General features: G+C 41.1%; 1 protein-coding gene across 5 annotated transcripts in view; it reads left to right on the forward strand.

Moving 5' to 3' along the window:
* FAM124A (family with sequence similarity 124 member A) overlaps positions 1-22,396 on the forward strand; it is a 43,744-nt gene extending 21,348 nt beyond the window's left edge. Inside the window, exons 3-5 of one of the 5 annotated variants that reach the window (XR_003571694.1) lie at positions 5,298-6,037; positions 16,887-18,567; positions 22,018-22,093. Coding sequence is in view for 3 of the 5 variants with exons in the window: in XM_027888140.1 (XP_027743941.1) it covers positions 5,298-6,037; positions 16,887-17,684 (1,538 nt within the window). In the remaining 2 variants the exon portion in view is untranslated. Of the gene's footprint in view, positions 1-5,297; positions 6,038-7,907; positions 8,083-16,886; positions 20,548-22,017 lie in introns of those variants that run through there. The other 4 variants (XR_003571696.1, XM_027888141.1, XM_027888142.1 and 1 more) reach the window with 4 other exon arrangements.
* Positions 22,397-24,006: the final 1,610 nt, after the last annotated feature.

Consider the following 24,006-nt stretch of genomic DNA (forward strand, 5'->3'; position numbering starts at 1 on the left):
TCACTGAGAAATTCTACCACTTTGACATTTCTTTGTGTTTTGAAATGTGATTGAAATCAGGAAATATGTACATTTTCTGAGCAACGGAAATCCCAGGAAATTTTGATTGAAAATATTATAGTGCTTTTTTTATGACATTATTTATACAGTGTTTGGGGTTATTTTACATTCCCACAGGTGAAATATTTTGATTGATTAACAATTAAAAAAATTACAGTGATCTGTAATGTTCTATTCTGAATTATTTCATTACTTCCTGATAGCGGTTACGTCTTGATAATGAAGTACTGCTTGACAGGAATTGCAGTCCAGAAGCTTGGCACATTTGCTCTGACCCACTCCCACTGCCTGATTTACATCTCTGGTACTGCATCATGCAATTTAGTTAAATGAAATGCTTGATGTAGCAATAAATGAATCTGGTCTGTACAGTGTAAGACATGCTCAGGTGTTGGTTTCCATGAAGCAGCATGCTGCAGTGGAAAAATGGAAAGAAAAGATTGAAAATGTAGGTGACTAGAATATTGAAAATACCTGCCAAAGTTTGGAAATGCTTTTTCCCAAGCACAAATTTGGGCCAGGAACCAGTCTGCCTGGACAATCTTCCTTTGTTACAAATTCAGTCCTAGCTCACATACTTACCAGGTTTGCCTAACCCTATAGGTAACTCCTCATTAAATACCTCCTGGCAAGTCAGAGAGGTCTTTAGATTCATACCTTATTTCACCAAAACAGGAGAGATATTTCAGGGAGACAGATACTTAAATCCTTCCTAAGCTCTGCTGCAGGCTGAGTTTAGTCCTCTGGAGAAGCCTGGAAAATCAGATTTCATCTAGACTGCTGATGGTGACTTCTCCTGCAATAAAAAAAGGGGTTGGAACACTGCTCTGAGAAGGACAGGACTGGTTTTGGTTCAAGGGGGAAGGCAACCTGTGTGTGTCACAGTGTAAAAGAGGGACCAGACTGCCGGGTCATGGCCATAGTTTAGCTGGAGCAAGCTATGCAAGAGAGCCAGGGCCAAAAAAACAAATGAAAGAGGGAGAATTCTCTACTCTAGGATTATGCAGGTGGCACGGAAGAAAACTCTAGGGACATTTTGCCACTTGCGTGGTTTAATGTTAAATGCATACATACTCCAGGAAGAAGGAGTGTTAGCTCCATGTCCCCATATTTGCAGATGAGTCTAGCTGCTTCCCAGCTGCTGGGGTTGCTGACTTGATGTTGCACCCATTTGTGCCTGCTTTGGGCCAGGAGCCCTGCCTTCCTGGCCAGCTGCAGTAAGAATGGTGTTACCAGATACCTGAGTCTTTTCAGCATCTCTCAGAGGTGGTGACTGCCCCCTCAACCACCACCCTAAGGGAGGAGAGCACTTAACCCACTGCTTCCCACTTCACTCATGGACATTTGTGTCACCAGATCATAGAATCATATAATCATTTAGGTTGGAAAAGACCTCTAAGATCATCAAGTTTGACTGTTAACCAAGCACTGCCAAGTCTGCCGCTAAACCATGTCCCTAAAGGCCACATTTACGCATCTTTTAAATACCTCCAGGGATGGTGACTCCACCACTTCCTTTGGCATCCTGTTCCAAAGCTTGACAATGCTTTTGGTGAAGAAACTGTTCCTATTATCAAATCCAAGCCTTCACTGGTGCAGCTTGAAGCCATTTCCTCTTGTGCTATTGCTTGTTACTTGAGAGAAGAGACCCAACCCCCACCTCATTATAATCTTAGGCAGTTGTAGAGAGCAACAAGGTCCTCCCTGAGCCTTCTTTTCTCCAGGCTAAACAAGCCCAGCTCCCTCAGCTGCTCCTGCTAAGACCTGTTCTCTACACCCTTCACCAGCCCTTGTCATAGCCATCCAGCTGGGCACCTCTGGCCAGGGAAGGGCTGGGCAGTGCTGGATGCCAAGAAGGTTGTTCTCTGCAGGCACTGCTGTTCCCTTCGGAGTGAAGGGGGAGGAAGGGAATGAGGAAAGAAAGATCATTCTCCGTAGGTTTTTCAGAGATGGCTGCCTCTCTCCATGCACACAGCAGGGGATGTAGGCAACCTGTCCTGTCTATTGTCTAGCCAAGGCAGCTTCAACTTCAGAGAAGTCAAACTGAAATGAGGTAGCTGGCACAGACAGACTTGACAGGACCCACTGCTTCCTGTCATATTGTCTTTCTGATGAAAAGATGGTGGTTTCTGGGCAGGGAGAGGAGAGAAGGAAGAACCACAGGGAAAGACTTCCCTTCTGCTGTGCAGGACTTTCTTTTATCTCTGCTCAGCAATATCACATCAGCAACAGAATAAAAATATTATACAGAGAAGGATCCATACAAAGCTCAATCATAAAATATCAGGCCACCTTCTACTTCCAGCTTTAAGACATCAGGTCTGACAGCCCCACAGCATTTGCGCTGCTACTTTAACCTCTCATGGGTGGTTAATAATACCTAACACAAGAGTAAAAAGTTTAAAATTGTAAAATACTATCTCAATCCTGGTAGTAATTACCTATTAGCAAAGTTAGTGCTTGCCAAGTCAAAAAGAGCTAATCCCCCTCTGTCGTAGAAAGGGAAAAAATGTAACAGCTATGAGAACTGTGAAGCTTATTTTCAAATAGATGCCTCAGCATTTTGATATTTTCTGTGGGATTAACTAGTAACACAGGAAGGCTAATACATATGCAGAGCTTTCATTTGCTTCTGTAACAATTTGCCGGGGGCAAATTGAACTATGTAATGAGAAATGCTGTTGTTTCCCCTCCTTCCTTGTCAGATGGGGCAAAAAGACTTGTTAGTAACATAGAAACAATTTGCAACTTGATGTCAGTTCAGGGAAAGTTTCCTCTTGCCTCATATTTCTGCTTTTCTTAAGTTTCTCTTTTTCTTACCCAAATAGAAAGGGCTGCCATTTTAGAAGCACAGAAGCCACATAACGAAAGGTGTAAAAGTGTTACAGTAAAAGCATAACATAAAATGGAACTGAAGCTCTTTCTCCACTGATCTGTTGCACTTTTCCCCCCTCAACTGAGTTGCTTCTAGCTCAAAAAAGAGATGATTTGCCCTGCTCTGTGTATAACCCCAGCTCCTAATGATGGCTTTGTGCTGTGCCTCTGAGGCTGGTTCTGTGAGCGTCTGGTGCTGATGGGTACAGGCAGTGATGGCTGCAGAATACTAATGCAGGCACTGGCTCCCACAAGGCTCTACTTGTGAAAAATGCTTTAGCCATTCAGTGTCCATGCATCATGCTGAGCAACAGGAGGGCAGAAAAACTGTGCTCAGGGACTTTTTTTTCAATGCAGAGCAAGAAGGCATCAGCAACGATGGCTCTCTGCTTCACATTTTTGTGCCCAGCCTTCTTTCACAGCTCCAGTCATTTATATGCATAAATATCTAGCCTGTCACTTGTTGCAGGCTTTGATAACATTTGTGTAACAAAGGAATCAGAGGGAGAAAAGAGCTGAACATCTTCTATTCCAGTCTTAGAAAATGAATGACTGCGTAGCTATGGTGATTACTTTCTTTTTGGTTTTATTAGATCACTGTCCTCTGCAATTTGTTTTCCTTCCTGTCCTGCTGCCCCATGTAAAGGACCATGAGAGGACCTCCCCCCACTCTCCTCTTGGTTTTTCTCCCACACTGTGACTACCCCACATGGGGATATCTCAAAGAATTAAATTACCTACCTGTAATGATTGCCACAGCCAAACCTCTAGCCACATAGTGACACAGTTTTTCTTTTTGCTGCAATTTTTTTCTTCCGTTAGCCATCTGACAAAGTCACTCCACATCACCCATTCCACGCAGAGATACAAGAACTCCACTGTAATTGTATTTTTGATTACTTATTTGACTTTTCTATAATCTCCCTTAGGCAAGATGCATGCTTGCTATTTGCTGTGCATACCATATCTTTCTGCAGCTTCAAATTGAGGCTGATGGTATGTTTACCAGCTGTCTCTGTTCCGAAAGCTATGAGTTGCATCTAGATTATCTCTGGGTCTTACACTATTCTGTATTGAAAGACAACTAAAATACACTACTCGTATAAAGCTGCTTTTCCATTAAAGCAATTGGTGAAGTATCACAAGAATGTTATTCTGATGCCAGGAAGGAGGAGGGAGAGGTTTGTACTGATTGCAAATAGGAGGGGAAATAGCCTTCGAGACAATCCCCCTGTTAAATGTGGTCTGCACAATTAAAAGCCTGGGAAGTCTTTGTAAGGTTTCGCACATTTGGGCTTTGTGCCTAGGCTCAGGGTCTCAGACATGGAGGTGGTTTCAGAACACCACACGAGGGGAACCATTTCAGCAAAAATATCAAGGTTACATGACTAATTTATTAAACTGTCTTGGATCACCAAGAACATGCATCTTTATTGGCATGCAGCTCCAGAAGAACAGAAGTAACAATTTCTCCTCAGCCCTTCAATCAGACATTGCTTTGCTTCTGAGCTATCAAAGAGGTTTCAGGGACAAACAACAGATAGAGCCCCTGTGAACATTGCCAAGGCTAACTAGAGGTTTCTTTCTTCCCCTGAGTAAGTGTAATTTTTTTTGTGCTTACTGCTTTTATGAGTCTTCCCTAATCTTATAAAAACCTTGAAGCAGTAGTATTATAGTCTTGATAGTCTGAAGATATAAACAGTGGAGGATTTGTTGGGACAAGTAATATAGTTTTCTGAAGAAAGACTTATGTGCCTGAAGGTTTCTCTGCTTTTTTTTTTTTTTTTTTTATCACAACTGTATCAGTTGGTGTAATAAAAGATATTACCTCTCCCTACAAACTTCACCGTACTTCTTAGAACAATTTCCTCTGGGACACAAAACATTCTTAACTGAGCGTTAAGAAAATTCCAACATCAGGGTGATAGAGTGGAGTTCAGTGGTGTGATTTCCATGGCCAAACCCAGCTGGCACAAATTAAAATAAGGTGGAATGAACATTGTCTATCATGATTATTCTGCACATCACTCATCTCCCTTTCAGCCCCACTTTACATGAGTATGTTTTTCTTTCCTACCTCAGCTACATGGAGCAGCTCTTTTCTAACACTGAAATGCACACTGAGTAATGTCTTTTGGATGCTACTTCAGCAGAAACAGTAACTTATGATAGGCTTGATGAAGTTTCTCTGCCTTCTGATTGTTTTCTGTACATTTTTTTTTGTTTGTTTAACACAGGTGAGCTTGAGAGAGATGAAAAAAAAAAGGGTACTGTGACTGAGTGGACAGTGTCTTCTTTAAGGATCACCTAAATGTTGACAACTTGGTTACAAATCCTAAAGGATTTTTTAATATATTTTTCAGGTGAACTTTCTGTGGAAGGCATACAAGACCCATTCCTTGTTAGTGTACATATTATCACAGACCCAGGTGAATCCAAGACTCTTCAGCAAGCCATTGATAAGCTTCTAGCCTGGATCCATCCAGACCTCCAGCTGTTCCGAGTCTCAGAAAGACGAGTGCCCAAGAAGCGCAGGAAGCCAGTTAAGGCTGTTGTTTCTCAGCCAGCCCTTGCCGTCATTCTGTTTCTGCAGGAGGAGTATGGAGAAGAACCAATCTTGCAGCTCCATGAAACCTTTCAGCGGCCACCTTGGCATTACCACCACACAGAGCTAATGCATGGGAAATTCCTCCCTTACATGCCATGCAGCCAAGACTTTTACACTTTGGCTCCAGAGACTCCTCTGTGGGCCATTCGCCCAGTGCACTACGGGAAAGAAATGATCCGCTTCACCATATACTGCAGGAATGAAAACTTTGGGGACATTTTGAAACTGTATGAGTTAATATTGAAAAGACCGGTATGTCAGAAAAAAGCAGACTTTTGTGTTTTTCCTATCTATTCTAACATGGAAATAGACATTCAGTTTTCTCTAAAGAAACTTCCAAAGGGCCAGGTGCCAATGACGACAGAGTCAGCAGTGCTGGAGTTCAGAGTAAAAGATGTGGGGCAGCTTGTGCCTCTCTTACCCAACCCATGCAGCCCCATCAGTGAAGGCAGGTGGCAGACAGAAGACCACGATGGAAATAAGATCCTTTTGCAGGTAAGTTCAGTACAAAGGGAAACAGAAGCACATTTCTTGGTTTTGTGCAGGAAAGCTTAACCTGCAAAGATAGAACCATTGCCTTTTTTTTTTTTTTTTCTCCTCTATCCTAGGAGACAGAGCCAGGACAGTACTGCTAAACAAAATCTGAAACTCCTTTCTGTGTGTGTAACTAATCAGAAAAGAGCGACTGATATTATCCAGATATCAGTCAACCTCAGTTTATGCTAAGAGTGATGTGAGATGAGGTAGCTGTTTGAAAAATGTGGAGAGAAGGAACTATGAGCCCGACTGGAGAAATGATGGCTGTTAAGTGTTGTTTTTTAAGAAATATGGGCACAGAACTGACAGGGAGTTTTGAAATAGCCCTCAGTTACGAGATTTTTATGGAAGACAAGCAGAATTCCTGATGGTACTCATTATATTCTAGCATCACTGGGTGACATACTGCATCTCTCTTTTGCACAGTGATTATCAGGATGAAGAGGGAGGTGATGAAAGAAAAGAAATGCACCCTGAAGAGCAGCCTAAGAAAGACTTTCCCACAGACTCTCCTTTTGAACTAATCTCAAGTGCTCGTAACCAAATCCTGAAGGAGAGTTTATTTGTTAGGACATCTGTAGGCACCATATCTGGGCAATATATCAGCGTGCTCTGCTTCACTACATCCAAGGGAGATAAAAGGATAACAAGTATCAAGCTTTTAATAGCTGCCTGTCCTGCAGAGGGGGTATCTGGCAATCCAGAGCCAGGTTAATATGCATTCTTGCACTTCAGAGGTATTTATTGCTGCTTATATTTGTATCGAGGAGCACAGACCCTCAACTTTAAAAGACTGTTGTTCAGATTTCAAAGGGTGAATTTTTGAGTGAATTTCATTCATGTGGCTTGTCCGGTTGTCTGACCTTGTTTCTGTGGAAGAAGTGTTGGGGATTCCATCCTTCCACTATACAGACCTCCCAGCATGCAGAGAGGTGTGCACACCCCACTGTAGCACAGTGCCTCAGGATTTGTAGCTCCTGGGACTGATAATCCAGGGCATCTGTGTTCTGGTGAGTCACATCCAAGTGGTAGTGAAACCTTTCAATGCTGCTTTGCAGATGCCACCCTCAGAGAAACCCCATACCAGAACTGAATAACACACATAGGGCTGAGGAGGGCAGCCTCCTCTTGCCCATCTGGCAAAAGAGTCACCAGTTTTTAGAGTTCCTGATTGTACTGTAGGCATATCCATGTCTGAGATAACTTGTAAACCGAGGCTGACAAGAGTCATCGTGAAAATTATACACAGCAACCACACTCACGTATATCCCCTTTTCCCTGTTCTTTTTCAGGAGGTTTCTGCTATGTGATACAACTTTATGGGATCTTGCACTGGTTTCAAGTAAATTGAAGGGAAGGGTAAAAAAAAAAATAGGGCTTCTAAATAAGGCTTTTGATTTAAAACCAAATTTCAGAAGTAACAGATGCCAGGCAGTACAGAGGTAAAGCAAGACTTGCTGAGCAGCAGACCTGCAAAGAAAGTCAAAATAAAATTTTAGCCATTTGTATCAAAAGAGCAAAAGTGTGGCCTTCTAGTGCAATTAATTTTCTTTTCTGTTTTTGGTGAGGATGATGATTCTGAACAGAAGGGCAATATGGCAAATGATAGTGAAGTTACAGAAATGGAATTTATCACATTGGAAGAGTGGTGAAGTGAAAGAACTTTAATATATGCAAAGTGCAAGGAAAACAGAGACTTTGGATTTAACTTAAATAATTGTGAAATCATGAAAACTAGGTCCTAGTATACAGGTTTTAAGCAAGTCTGTGCCATCAGAAGTGGAGCTCTACAACTAAATCAAAGGAAAAATGTCCTATTTGTACTCAGGTACCTACAAGCCACAAGTGCAACATGACTATGGAAAGAAAAGAACGTGCAGTCTCTAGTGTGTAGTGGTGTTACTATCCCCTAAGAAATGTGCGAAGTGTTTGTGCCAATGCACTGGGTCCCAAAGGCTTCCCCTGTCTTCAACTCTGGACTCCAGAAAGGTGACTTCTGAAAGGTGCAGGTTCAGGGAAATGGCTCTCCCTCAGTGCAAAAGAATGGTGAGACTGTCTTACAAAGGGAAACTGGAAGAGTAGGGTCATCTGAGCCTAGCCAAAGTAATTCTAAAGGAAGCTCTGACTGTGCTTGGAAAATAGACAAGAAGGTAAACAGCAGGAACAGGAAAAGGCTGTTTCACTAAATGGTTGTTCTGACACAGTAACAAAAAAGCTGTCAATAAATAGATTTTAGTTGGAAGCTGTACAGATTGATGGTTAACTACGTAATAGCCACCCAGCAGATTCAAGCAGGTTAATTCAAGGCAGGATGGTTGGTTAGGGAGAAGGAAATGATGGAGCACGGGTTGTCGAATACACAGGTTTTGTGATCCATGAACTCCTTATATTCTTTTAATTTGTTCTAAGTCCAAAGAAATTATAGTATCTACCTTTGACTTCTCACAGGGAGTTGCTATTATTTATATTATCCATGCCACAGCGTTGAGGATTACTTTCTCTTCTTTCCAGTTATATAACTCAAACAATGACTTCCCAGTATTTTTCAGTCTGCACATCTGTTGGTGCTTCATAATTATCAGAATACTGTACCTCTTTACAGATTAAAATTACAATTATACCAAAAATGGTAGATTTGCATCCCTATTAAATTGCAGCTAGTGTTTAAAGTTTGAAGTTTGAATATACCTCCATGATCAAGCTAACAAGATGTAACCTCCGTGTGTTTCTTGGTATCCTCACAGGGACTTGAATACTTTCCAGCCAGACTGATCCATGTTCTTAATCCATTTTGCAAATGCAGTTATCATGGGGCTTAGATAAAGTCAGTGCAAGAGAAAACAAAGTTATTCATGGGTAAGATAAATCTGCTTAATGCCACAGAAACTATTCCTTCATTTGCAAGGAAGCCCTTCAGAATTATTTTGTCATAGTAGCTTTTCCACACTGGCAAATTAGCTCTAAGGGTGCAGCTATATACCAGCTGAGGCGCAAAGAGTAAGCTTCAGTTGGCTGTGGCAGGAGCAAGGCTTAAGAGCATGATTGCATACTGTGGGAAGACACCCACACTGCTGCACCAGTGCTAAGCCCAGAAGCAGGAGCTCTCAGGAGCTCCTGTCAGAGCAGTGGGAAGAATATGTAAATAGCGTAGCTAAGAATATACCATATACTGGTATACTGAATATAGTGCCAGATTTGCAGGTCTTGTCCAGATTCCTGGCTGCCTGTGGGCATAATCCACACAGAGAAAGCTGAAGTTCTAAGCAACTTGTTACTCCTGGCAGTGCAATGTGGGAAGCAGGAAAGCTTCATAAGTGGTTGGACTGGCTTAGCCGTGCACGTTTGGGAAGCAGGGGTAGTGAGCAGAGAGAATAAAGTGCACAGATGGCTTCTTTAAATCATGAGAATAACTTTCAGTAGGGTAGGAAAAGTAAAATAATATCTTGGCAGAATTTCCTAGCTGCTCTGTGTGAGGTGGAACATGCAGGCATATTCAGAAGGAAGGTGGGCATCACCAAATGAGTATTTCATCTAGGCAGTGGCTCAGCACTTAAGCATAAGACCTACTGCTGTTTTATGTGCCAAAGGGTACCTGAGACACCCAGAAAAGATGTCTAGACAGATTAGACTCAGGACCTACTGGGAGGCTGTGCCTTCCTGGAATGCCAGACAGGTACCCTAGGAGATACCAGCATGTACAACATATGTATTTTGAGGCATCTGGTTCACCATGTAATAACCAGTTTCTTGCTGAAATCTACCCCCCTCAATCCTCCTCAGCACCGAAAACAACCCAAGTAAAAATCAAAGAAATATATGGTTTATTGCCAGTCTGTGGTAGTCCTATCTCAGATAAAATAGTCAGATCAGCCCCAACTGAGACTAAAAGAAACATTTTACTCTCCTCTGCAGCATAAGGAGTGGTTTGCTCCTCAAACTTATCTTTGCTAAGGAGAGGCAAATCTTTTAGGCTCAGGGTCCACTTATTTTTACATTGAGGTTTAGGACTCAGATCAGTGCGGTCATGGTTGCATTTACTTCAGCTGACCAACCAGACCCTTCCAGACCTCACCTGGCTCTGTCTTTCCTCTCTAACACAAAGGAGTGTTCCTTCTCTTTCCCCTAGTTTCCAGTTTGGGTGCCTTGATGGTCATCCAGCACTCATATGACCTTGATAAAACATGTAACTATTCTAAGAACATTAGTCAATCTGCTACCATTTTAGGTATGTGCCTTGGGCTTTGTGGCACCTCTGTGGTGCCCCTGGTGGAAGCACACAGCTATTTAGTATCCTGAAAACCGAAATGCTTTTGTCTGCCTGAAGTGTCAGCAGGCTCCGTAAAGAAATGGCTTCATTATTTGTGAAATGATTTACAAAAAGTCAGGCTGAATGATACAGTGTATGCCTGTAGTCTTAAGTGCAGTTAAATCATGTCATCCCTGTCACTCAAAGCATTACCAAGAGCAGATTCTGGGAGATAAAGGAAAGAAAACACTCACTACTATAGCCTAGAGTCACTACAGTTAAGTACAAATAGAAAAGAGAAAGAAGACCATCTAAACCAGAATCAGAGGAGGCAAAAAGACAAAAACAGGCAAAGAAAGGGACATTTTGCAGAGAACAGTTTTGTCTGTAGGAAGGGAACTGGAGGTGAGAAAAGAGCTTCTAGCTTGCTTGAATTAATAGTGCAGATAGAGCCGAGCTGAACACGAAGAGGAAGAAAGATAAGAAAAGCATCCACTGGAGCAGGTTGCCCAGAGAAGTTGTGGATGCCCGAATCCTGGAAGCGTTCAAGGCCAGTTTGGATGGGGCTTTGAAGTGCCAGGTCTAGTGGAAGGTGTCTCTGCCCATGGTGTGGAGGGTTGGAACAATGTTTAAGGTATTTTCCAACCCAAACCATTCTATGACAATTATGACAAGCAAGGCTGTACCCGGAGCATCTTTACAAGAATTTCCTTTAGTTTCTTTAGAAACCAGTGAAAAGGACAGACTTTTGGAGAAAAAATTTACTCAGTCAAGGGAGGTGCCTTAAGCTGATCTAATTAGTCTGTAAGTTTAAAACTAGTGTCCTGTTGTTAAAAATCTTTATTTTTCCTTTCCTTTTTGTGTCATAGGTGTTTGGTTCTCCTTAGCACTAATGACTGGGTTTTTTGGGGGGAAGTATAGTGAATCAGTGAGTAACTCAAATAGGAGGAGATTTTTTAGTTGTTTTTTTCTTCAACTTTATTTTTTCTGTTAGTGCAGTTATGTTTCATGGCATACTAGGATTTCTTATGATTCTATACACCCAGCAAAAACTCTTGAGAGTGAATATATTTTGTGTTACAAAGCACCCACCTTTTCTAGTTTTGTAAACACTAAACTACTTTTCAAGTACATTCAATTTTAAATCAAATTTGTGCATTTTGCCTTTTGATATTCTGCGCTTCTGAATACATTTTTCCAAGTCTTACTTTCAAGTAAGATGCATTATGGTGATACAGAGGACTAACCTCTGCCATTTTTTCTTGTGTTGATTTTTTCCTGGATCAATCCCACCGATTTTAATACAATTAAATGAACACTGTCACACTCCTGTTGAGCAAAGCAGGCAAAATCTGGGCTCAAATGGTGATGTCATTGCTGTGCTGGCTGGGTCCTGACCTCAGCAAAGCCTTGCTGGCAGTTCTTAATACAGATAATACTTAAGGAAATCTCTATCTGCTTTCTTAAAAAGCAGATAACTGAAAATAGGCTGCAGGAACACTCATGGATTTTTTTCTCTTAGGTCCAGGCAGCCCAAGGCGAAAGTGCATTTCTGCAAGCTTCGCCACAAGTTGTTTATGGTGTTCCCGGATATTCATCATGAAATTCTTCTGCAGCCCATTGTAAAACACAAAGACTCTAAATCCCTCCAGGCTTCACAAAGATTTGTGCAGAGATTATAAATGAGCACCAGATTAGCGCCAGATGAAAAAATCTGTTCTGTTAGAGAGCTAATCTGTTCGGTCAATGGCCGGGTTTGTCGCACATCTCTGTGATAAGGTCTGACAAACCTATATCCCTGTATTTGGGATTTCAGTCAAAATCAGTGTGTCACTCTGGATCATCTCTTTGTCCTTTCAGATGACTCACCCCGTCTCTGGCATCTCTGTGGTGCTTGTGCCTGTTGCAGGCAGCATGGCTGTACCAGGCAGGGCTCTGCCAGGCTGCAGGGAGGTAACAGGCAGTGCTGAGAGCAAGCCATGAGAAGGCTGAAGACTTGAAAAAAAAAAATTCAGAAAATTAAAGAAGATGCAACTGTTTCCAAAGCCAATGGCAGGCTTAAGGAAGTAGGAGAAGCCTCCTCAAAAATCTAAAGAGAAGAGATCACATGAATGCACAGGCTGCATGCAACACTCCATGTGCCATGCCAGGGTGGCACAAGAGAGCACAGTCAGTGGCCTTGGCATAGGAGTAGGAGCTAATTTTGCCTGAGTTTTAATCCTGGCTAAATCACTGAATCCTCTCTGTGATCTCTGACAAGTTAGAGAATGTAGATATAGAAAAGTCTTATTAGTCCACATAATCCAGTTCTCTACAATATAGGATTAGCCTGTAATCTTTAGTCACTAGTATTTCGTGAGATGGAGCTTCTGACGCACTACCTGTTGTACAGTTGTGCAGTCTGGTACTCTCGTAGCCAGGAAAGTCTTCAGTTATATTGGTCTAAGATGAAAGTATCAAAATAACATCTCCCTATTATTTCCTTTTTTTGCCCGTGTAATGAAGACCAGCATTGGAAAATAGATCTTCAAAATCTGAAATTATTTAAATAAAAATAATTGAAATTTAAAAAATTATTGAGATAAGCAATTCCTCTTATAAACAGAGCTGTTCGGAAATAAGCTGTGTTAGTGATGTCGCTTGACCTGCCCTGCAGGCAGCCATCCTAAGGCAGTCTGTACTTGCCCCCTTCTCCTCACTGATCCACCGTTACCTCCTACCAGGCCAACCAGGCTTGACTAGAAGCTGTGACTCAGTATCAGGATTAACAGCAAATACCTTATATAAAATGAAATACCTCTGTCTGACCACAGCAACATTAAAAGAGCTAGAGAAAAAAAGTTCAAAATAACAAAACCCTAAAACTGGTATCTTACCTAAAGTAAATTGTTGTTACTTTTAGTCCAGATACTTAAAGTTATTTGGCTGTTTGGGGCAGGTTGCCCCTTCCAAGTACTTCCACTTAGAAGTTCATTTCTCCTTTCCTTTATGTTTTTACTTTTTATTTGCATTTTGGATAGAGAGTTACCATATGAGAGCAGGGTTTTTAGCAGGGGTATTTCTTCTCACCTCATCCATTTCTGCTGGTATTGCCCTCAGGTTCATCCTCTTTAGTGATGCCTCAAGTGAGCATCCTTTTAAGTCCAGAAAATTTGGTTGCACCTGTGGTCATCGTGTTGCATATCTACAATCCAGAACTAACACAAGCTGATTTAAACTAGAGGGTTTTGAAATAATATAAAGAGTGCAAAGCAGCTGTTCTTATGTCTGTGCTTTATTCCCAAAATGCTGAAGATTTTCCCTGTATTAATAAGTTCCACATGCCCAGGAAGATTCCCAGGCACTGAAATCCCTGATATGGAGTGGCCTGTGTGTGTGCTTGTGAGCCAGGCAGGATACAGCAGATACGTACAATTACACAACTAAATTGGACCAACTATCTCTTAACAGTGGTGACCTGAGAGACCAAATTAAATTGTTTTTCCTTTGGAACAGATGTCAGAAGTTGTGTCAATAAATAAGAAATTATTACCGTCATCTAAATACATGAGATTTTTATTAGTGTGCAAAATGCCTCCTCTATACACCAAAGCAAAATAAACACATGGGAGCCATCTCTGCAGGATTTGGTTCAGCTCCAAATCATAGACACCTAAAACTGATGTCTACCCTCAGGTATTTTTTTTTTTGTCAGCTCCAATCTGTGTTCTCACCGTAGTTGGTGAGTATGTACTCAGTGCAGCCCAAGGATGTAGAAAGCCATTCAGCTAAACAGACACAGGAATTTCTTCAGGGAAAGCTGAATTACTCTCCAGACTCCATTTGCTATATTAAGTAGACAACTAAATCCTAGTCAGGATGCCTGTGAAGGACATATCCATATATACAGATATATTCATGTGTGTATATACATATGTGTGTGTGTATATATATATATATATATGTGTGTGTATATACATATGTGTGTGTGTATATATATATATATATATATATATGCACATATATACATGTGGACAGGTGGTATGATCTGTGCAAGGTAAAGGCAAGGCTTTTGTACTTACAGAACTCCACTGTGCAAGCACAGATCTGTTCCCAAAAGCTGTATGTTTTTAGGTGCAGTTTTGTCCAAGTTGTTGCCAATGGTCCCATCCTTACCTTTTCACAAACAGGAAAATAAGACTTGCTTGAATCCTTGATTTCTCTGGATGCTTGATCTACCAAATTATCAACTAAGTCTACAAAAACACAAGAATAACATAAAAACAAGCCATGGTGGGGCAATCCATGATTTTCTCTCTTCGAGGTAGAAGTGTTCTTGAGGTGCTTCTATTGATTCACCAAGCATAGTGGTTGAGTTCATATAACGTATCTGATAACAGAGCTACTGCAGAGAATAAAATATTGTACCTTTGGTTAATGCAAACAAAATATAATGAGAAGCGTTTTCTTAGAGAAACCCATCGAAAGGGTGAAGTGATCTGGTTGAGTACTTTCAGCACATCATAATCTTATTTTTGGGTTATCCAAAAAATGTCTTCATTTAATAAGGAACTGGTAGTTTTTTCATGGGCACAAGTCTTTTATCTTGCTGAGTAATTTTTAAGCAAATTAGTTTATGCATTGCATAAATAATGTGTGTAGAGGTCTAAAGTGGTTTCTGGCTAATGTTTTACTGAAAATTGAGTCATTCTGTTGGGGTCATATGTACTCAGTTTCTTAATTTCTCCATTAATTAACTTAATTCTTTATGGCATTAAGGAAAACAGTTTACTATATTACACAGAAATAGGTTATGATATATACAGATATATATATATGTGTATATATATTAACTTACAACATTTAAGTGAACTTCTGTGGCTTGGCTGTCCTATAAATCTCTAGCTAACTGATCATGAATGAGCAAACCATTTTTTGCAGATGTGAAAATCCTTTTTTGCCTCTAAAATCACTTCAATAAAAAACAGAAGATGGTTATGACAGATCTAGGTCACTAAGACAATGTGATGTGCACTGGCAAGATGTTAAAAGCAGTGATGTATGGAGTTCTTTTAGAGACAGAGGATACAAAAGACCTCCTTTGTTGCCAGGTCTTAGCCCTTTCTGTCATGTCATATAATCTCTTTGCTAAAATGAATAAGCTCTGTCTTTATCCACTACTTGCCCCATAAGACTAGTCCTGCTGTTGTTCTTAGAAACCTTTTATTAGTTTGTGGTTCAGTTTTTTAATAGATTGTTCATCTTTTTTTTTTTTTTTCCTGTGGCTCCATTTTTATCAGTTCAAATTTATTCTTTTTCACATAGGCATGATTTAGTGATGTGCATCATTCTGGGTGAGGCCTTCGCAGTGTTGTCCATAATGTGTTAAGATGTTTTTTTAACTTACTTGAAACTGCCCCATATCATTGTCGTAGCCTTGTCACTTTAACAGCACTAATCAGGAATCCCAGTTCTTTCTTTCTCCTCTGTTGTTTCCTACTGATAAGTCCCATAGCTGAGATTATTGTTTATCTTCAAGAAGATATTTCTTTTTCCCATTAGTTTCTGTCCCTTTTGTGAGAGAGATCAAGCATTTTTTATTATGCGAGAAATTCCAGTAACAAGAATTTAAATTAAACTTTTTGAAAGGCGAACTTCTAAAAGCCTCACTGAAATAAATGGGATGATGAAAAACCTTCTGATTGCTCGAACACAGTGCAGTTACCCACACATCAGTGTCTAATCCCATAGGGAAGCCACCTGGCATCCAGCCACTTCTTGAGAAGGATATTGGCTCTCCATTTGTCACAGATGCTTTCCCTGTTTAAATGCTTGAGTATCTGACATCTGAGGCAGACAACTGAATCCTGCCCTAGGACTGAGATTCAGGTCTAGATTCAGATCATAACCATCAGTTTCAGTCTTCAGTGTACGTGCCTACAGGCAAATTATATGTCTGTGCATAATGTCACTATGAGCTAGTTAACAGAGCAAATGTGTTCTAGGGCACACTGCTCAGCTAACCAGATGTGAAAGAGAAAATGTGAAAGAGTTGAAAGAAGTAGTAAATTTCCATTGGGAAGGCCGAGAATGAGCTTGCTTGCTGAAGGCTTTCTGATGTTTCAGGGGGGAAAACAAAACAAAACAAAAACAAAGCAAAACAAACAAAAAAAAATACAGTAAGGAAGAAATGAAAAAATATCATTTTGGTAACATACATCTTCCATTTATTCATTTTTGTTCTTAGGCTGTCCACTAAGGCAGTAATGTTGAAGAGAGTATATGAATGAATCTGAACAAGTCAATAGGAAGCGAAAATTTAAAGCTAGTGTAATTCAGCCCCCAAGGCAGGGCTTCTCTACCGTTTATTTTTGTTGTCTTTGAGGCTCCTTATGTAAATATTTGGGATTTTGGCAGGGTGGTTTCTCTTTGTTACTGAAGTGAGACATTTGCTGCAAGCATACTGACTGAAGTCTGCTTCGTAATTATTTGCAGTAACAACTCAGCGATGGAGACTTTATGGTTGTAAAACTGCCAATTCTGTATTAATGTGATTTTCTTTTCTCCCTCTCCCGGCTGCAGCAAGCACACAATTGGTGTAGGAAGTCTGCAAAGCAGAACAAGCAACCGTATCCATCTCTGTCAACAGATTCCCACTTCACCACTCTGCCAGCCTTTCTTCCTCAGAGCCACCGAACTGTCTCTGAACAACCACAAGAAATGGGTCAAAAAAAGGTACATCACAAGAATGGCCTTGGTCATTACCTTGGTTTCTCCCAGCAGGACTTGAGACACAGTGATGGGGGAGACTTCACGCACGGATCCAGCAGTGCCTCCAGCATTTCATGGTCATTTCAACGAAGCAAGTCTCTGTTCTGCTTGCCCACAGTGAACTCCTCTTCAGCATCAGAGACATTTCACTTCAGCGAACCATTTCATTTTTTAAATACTGGGTCAACTGCAACCAGGTTAAAAACATGGAAATGCAGCCACAAGCTCAACATTGATGACTTGGAAGGTGCCCAAGAGACTGATGTGGATACAGGGATGAAGCTGTCCTTCTCAGACCTGTCTGTGGTTTCTGCATACTCTGCCCTTAATGGATTTTGCAATGAGTTGGCAGACTCTCTTCCCCCACAGAAACAAACTGTCAGTGAGGCTAAACAGGCAGCCACCAGTAGAAGGCCTGTGTCAGCCGTGTGCAATACTTTTGAGTCAGTTGATGATTCGTTGCATTCTCTTTCTGAATGGTCTTCCAGCTCTTTCACATCAGCATCTCCCAGCAAGCATCACAAACAGTCCTTGAGAGCAGCTCCATGTTCTCTGGACAATCATGCTTGCCCAGCTTCACCAGTTAACGAAGAAGAATTTTATATCTGAGGTTTCTCTATCTTATACCTTCCAGGGCAAATGTGTTCTACTTGGGAATGGCAGCAGTGGGTCCACTTTGAGCATATGGAAGGTTCCTCACTGAGGAGAAGGTGATGCAGCAGAATGTGTTAAATATTTGAAGAAAATACTCAGAACCCTCTGAGATGGGTATTCCCAAAGTAGGTACAGTAAAGCAGTCTGAGCCTGCCTTTACTCTTGTACTAGAGGAGATGATCAGCACAGAGGGTTTTCCACAGCACTGCCAGGTGGATATTTGCTGTGACTGACCCTTTGGGGGTGAAAGAAATGCCAGAAAATACATTAATATTCCATTTTAATTTGGCAGAAAATGAAGATTAATTTGTGATACCAAACTGCTTTAACTTTCTGAGAAATTCCTTTAACTCAAGAAAGATGGGAGAAGAAAGGGGTCTTATTTCCCTCTCACAGGTTCCAAAGGCAGCTCTAAGCACAGTGGGTCCCAGCAGTACATCTCAAGTAGAGTCAGGCAAGAAGTTTCCTGTGAGGAAACACGCTGTTCTCTCTAACCTCTGAGACCTGGCAGTGGTGAGGAGGGGGAGAATCACAGAATCAAGGTTGGAAGAGACCTTCAAGACTGTCTAGTCCAAGTGTCAACCTAGCACTACCATAATCACCTCTAAACCATATCCCCATGTGCCACATCCAGCTGCCTCTTGAATGCTTCCACAAACTGACTCCACCACCTCCCTGGACAACTTATTCCAAGGCCTAACCACTCCTGCAGTGAATAATTTTTTTTCTAATATCTAATCTGAAACTCTCCTGGTGGGGGAGGTTAGTCTCTGCTCATCCTTGCACTTGAGACATGGCAGAAGAAACTGACCCCCACCTCATTACAACCTTCTTTCAGGTAGTTGTAGAGAGCAGCGAGGTCTCCCCTGAGCCTCCCTTTTCTCCAGGCTAAACAGCCGCAGTTCCATCAGTTGTTCCTCATAAGATTTTGCTCCAGATTCTGCCCCAGCTCCATTGCCCTTCTCTGGACTTGCTCAAGCACCTCAGTGTCTTTCCTTGTAGTGAGTGTCCCAAAACTGAACACAGGATTTGAGGTGAGGCCTCACCAGTGCTGAGCAAAGTGGAACAATTGCTGCCCTGGTCCTGCTGGGCACACTATTGCTGATACAGGCCACGATGCCATTGTCCTTCTTGGCCACTTGGTCACACTGCTGGCTCATATCCAGTTGGCTGCAAATCAGCAACACCCAGTCCCTTTCCACCAAGCAGCTCTCAAGGCACTCTTTCCCCAGTTTGGAGCTCTGCCTGGAGCTGTTGTGACCCAAGTGCAGGACCCAGCACCTGGTTCATGTTATTGAGCCTCATACCATTGTCCTCAGCCCACTGACCCAAATCTGTCAAGATCTCTCTGTAGAGCCTTCCTACCCTCCAGCAGATCCACACTCCTGCCCAACTTGATGTCTTCTGTGAACTGAGTGAGGATACACTCAATCCCCTCATCTAGAGCATTGATAAAGATGTGAAAAAGGACTGGCCCCAGTACTGAGTCCTAGGTAACACCACTAGTCACTAGCCACCAAATGGGTTTAGTTCCATTCACCACCACTCTCTGGCCTTGGCCATCCAGACACGTTTTTCACCTAGCAAAGAGTACATCTGTCCACAAGCAGCCAATTACTTCAGGCAAATGCTATGGCAGATGGTGTGAAACACTTTACCAAAGTCTAGATTGACAACATCCACAGCTCATCTCCTAAGTGGGTCACTTCGTCATAGAAGGTGATCAGGTTGGTCAAGCAGGACCTACTTTTTATAAATCCTGGGGGCCTGATACCCTGGTTGTCCTGTATGTGCCATTTGATGGCCCTCAGGATGATCTGCTCCATGACCTTCCTGTGTACCAAAGTCAGGCTGATAGGCCTGTAGTTCCCCAGATCATCCTTCCAACCCTTGTAGATGGGCATTATTTTTGCTAATTTACAGGCAGCTGAGACTTCTCCATTTAACCAGGACTGCTGGTAAATGATTGAAGGTGGTTTGACAAACTCTTTTGCCACTTCCCTCATTACTCTCAGGTGCATCCTATCTAGGCACATCATAGGTGTCTGATTGGAACAGCAGGTCACTAACTCTTTCCTCCTGGATTATGGGGGCTTCATTCTGCTCCCTGTCTCTAACTTCCAGCTCTGGTAGCTGGATGTCCTAGGGGAAACTGGTTTTGGTATTAAAGACTAAGGCAAAGAAGGCATTAAGTACCTCAGTCTTTTCCTCATACCCTGACACTTTGTTACTCTCTGCATCCAGCAAAAGATAGAAACTCTCCTGAGCCCTCCTTTTGCTGCCAGTGTATTTATAGAATTTTTTTGAAGAAGCTTCACTCCTTCGCCAGGGAAGAGGAAGCTCCACTGTGTCTCTGACAGACCAGATGCAGAAAGTGCCAAAAGGGAAACATTAAAGAACATTTTGAAACCCCTCCATACAAAACCCCCTGCATTTCCAGTTGGAAGGAAGCCATCTGGGCTGTTGTCTAAACCACTTGTGTAGACAGGGTAACCCGGGTAAACCATGTCTGCTACTTCTAACTCAGGCAATACACAGTTTACTGAAAGCTAACCCAGCATTTTCATATATTACTACACCATTAAGCCCAAATGTATGACAGCTCCATGTTTTTTTAAAGGGTTGTTTTTTTTCTGTTAAAAAAAACAATTAATGCAGAAACTTATTCTTCATATTTCCAGTGCAAGCATATTTCTTTCTGGGTAAAACACATTTCCTCTCTCCAAAGGGAAAACAAGTCAAATTTTAGTGGCTTTCAAAAGATGTTTTTAAAATACACATCCTTGATAACCTGTTTTGCTCTGGTAATTTGGTATTTTAAAAAGAAATGTAAGTAAAAAGCTAAGTACCTTCTCCAGGATTTAGGTCACATAAACAGATTTCATCATGGATGTTCTGAAAAGTCACATTTTTGGCAGAGAAGTATCACTGATTGCAGCTCTGGTCTAGCCACTGAGAAAATAACCATGTAAAAATGTGTATGTATAATAATGGATGTAGCCTATGTACAGGTGTAGATGCTGAAGACCTACCATGATGGCATTGTGGTGTGTGGAATAAAAACTCGTTTTTGGAGAAATTACTAAGTAATTTTAATCAAAAGGATTGCTGCTCTGCAGAAAAAAAAAAAAAAAAAAAAAAAAAAAAAAAAAAAAAAAAAAAAAAAAAAAAAAAAAAAAAAAAAAAAAAAGCAAAGGAAAAAAAAAAGCACACATACTCTAAATAATAGTTACAAGAAGTGGAACCACTTCCCTGACCTGTTTAAGGAAGCGCACAGTTTTTACAAACAATTCTGGAAGAGAGCCTGGGGGAAACTGAGTACATGTTTATAGCGGAGGAAGAGGAATTCCAATAAACGTACTCCCCCAGTCCAGAAAACGCCAGAGGCGTACTCAAGAGTTGAGGTGCTACTCCTCAAGGCTTTTTCCTTTTGCGATTGTTTTCTCCACACAGGGAAAAAGACATCATGTCTCCCCTCTGTGAGACAGTATCAGAGCATGTACCAGGGTAGACTTTGTCTTTCATGCTAAACACAGTGAATAAACAGGGAAATCTATTCAAGCTCTAAGAGTACAGAAGATTATCAGCCTTTTCCTGCCCTCTAAAACTGTGTAAGCTTACTGAATTTTTGGGGTAAACTGTTCTCCTTCTGGGACCAAAAATAGCACTAATAAGGGTTTGTCATGGTGTGCATATGTTTACCTTCTCTATGCTTCTTCAGAGCCCATGCAGTCTTTCCTCTGACTTTCATGACCTTTAGATCAAATCCCCTCTGGAACACCATGAACCCAATTTACCTAAAGTCCCCTTCCATGTTATTGTTTGTACCCTGACTGTGAAGTCAGACTAGCCACTTTTTCCATCAGCCTGCGATTCACCATACAAGCAGTGATGCCTAGGACAGTCAGGCTCCACAGGTTTAAATTTATGCTTCATTATTTTGTGTCATATTCATGGTAGTACAAAAATAAATTATGAAATAGCATTGTATATTTATTGGACAGACATTTTATCAACACTAGCTACTTCCAGATGTGTCAAACAATAGGATAAATTTGATTCAAATCTATTAAAAATTTTAGTATTATTAATTTGGAACAGGAAAAAAAAAAAGCCTTTTCACAATATTTTAATAATACAGATAAGATTTGATCTGAACATGAAATAAAAAACTCATTTGAGCTGATATATCTGTCTGATCCTGGCACCATGCCAACACCCAAACTCCTGACAAAAGCTGATTGGGGTTTTTAATGAAGAGGAGGCTTTGAAACATCTTTCCACCTAGGGCATGCCTCTAGAAGGCGGCACGTCTGGGTTCCGTCGCCTGACACAGCAGGAAGTACCAGTAGTGGAAATCTACAAAGAAGTACAGGATAGTTCAAGTGTCAATCCTGAGGTTCATATGTGGTATTAGTTGGCAGCTCTGCAAGCATCCCAGCTCCAGATTTTAGCACATTAATCCTAATGGAAAGAAAACCAAATGAGTCTCCACAGATTCTGAATTTATGCTGTCTCACTGGTTCTATCTCCAGGTATTTCTGTTCTTTGTACTGATGCCTAACTAAAAATGAACTGATGGTATTTGTAACCAAATTTTGTAAAAAACTGAGTGTCCTACTGTCAGGAAAAACAGAGGTGATAGTGTACAGAAAACTTTTTGTCTATTAAAAAAAAAAAAAAAAAAAAAAAAAAAAAAAAAAAAAAAAAAAACAGATTATGAAGCATGTTTCACTGAAGGTAGGCTTCATTAATTCTCTTTCCATTATTTAGGAAGGGGCTCATCTCTTCAGTTAGTTGAATATGCACACTTTTCATGGCATTTACTTATTATTTTGATTAAATTATGAACAATGTCCTAAAAAAACTGCAGGCTTTCCCTGAACTTTCTCCTCACCCCAGAATGCATTTCTTCTGTGAAATAAAATAGAGATAAAAAATCAATTGTACTTATTCTTCTGTGTGTTCATTTATGAAGTATTGCAGACTGACACAGTATTTTAACTAGGCTCCAAAAATTAATGCAGTACCACAAGCTCTACAGCTTTTGGCAGTGTATGTCGGTGGGATAATTACAAAATAAACATTGCAAAAATATTATGTTGGACTCAGCTTTGCCTCTGCAGACTGGGTCTTTTGATTCTCACTGAGGTGTTTTAAATCATTTGCTCCAGTAAAGCTGAATGATATTGTTTGATATATATTGGTCTTCATAATAGTCCTACCCTCTTATTTCCATCACTGTGTGGTGTTACCTATTATACATTTCTTTATTCCCTCCATGAAACACGTCTGCATGTCAGTGTTACATTGTATATGCAAAGCTGTGCAGGTTTGGCTTTGTTTTGTTTTTATGGGTTTATGGTTTAACATTATGGGGTTTATATATATTTGTATGTCACTTACAGAGTTGTAGAAACTTTGGGAGTTGGAAGAGGCCTCTGGAGGCTGTCTAGTCCAAATTGCCTTCTAAAAGCGGGCACAAAGCTGCTCATGCCTCGAAGTTTTGAAGTTAAATCAAGTTGTTCAGAACCTTATCTGGTCAGGTTTGAAAATACAGTGTCAGGGAAATGTGTGCCAGTGCTTAATCACTGTAATGGTGAAGAATTACTTCCTAGTCTACAGTCACAATTTGCCATGTTCAAAACTGTGATCTTTCCCTCTTGTTTCACTCTGTACCTCTGAGATATTCTGTCTCTGTCTTCTCTATAATCCCCCATTAGGTGCTGGAAGACTGCAGTTTCTCTTTTGGCCTCTTCTTCCACATCATATGCTCTAGCTCCATGACCATCTGAACTCTCTCCAGTTTGTCAATATCTTTCTTGTACTGAGGAGCCCAAAACTGTACACAGCCTTATGGATGTGGTTTAAGGAGTGCTTGGTATGCAGGAAGAATAATTTCTGTCAACCTGGTGGCAACTTCCTTGCTCGTATCGCCCATTATGCTGTTGGCCTTATCACTGAAAGGGTGCCCCGCTTAATCATATTCAACTTGCTGTTCACCGGGATCCCAACACCTCTTTTTGCAGAGCTGCTCCCTACCTAGTAGGTGCTTTAGCTTGTGTTGTCATACCAAGTTAGTCCATGCCAGGTGCAGGGCTTCTATTTGCTTTTGTTGAACTGCTGTAATTCTCATTGGTACCTTTCTCCAGCTGGTAAAGGTCTCTGTGAGTGGTAGCCCTGCCTTTCGGTCTATCAGTCACCAGTTGGGGGTCATATGGTAAGTTGCTGAGAGTGCGTTTCATCCCCTTATGCAAGACATAGATGAAAATGTTGA

Source organism: Empidonax traillii, unplaced genomic scaffold (assembly GCF_003031625.1).
Source record: "Empidonax traillii isolate 1590-97213 ecotype Southwest subspecies unplaced genomic scaffold, ASM303162v1 scaffold232:size1090087, whole genome shotgun sequence".
NCBI lineage: Eukaryota > Metazoa > Chordata > Aves > Passeriformes > Tyrannidae > Empidonax > Empidonax traillii.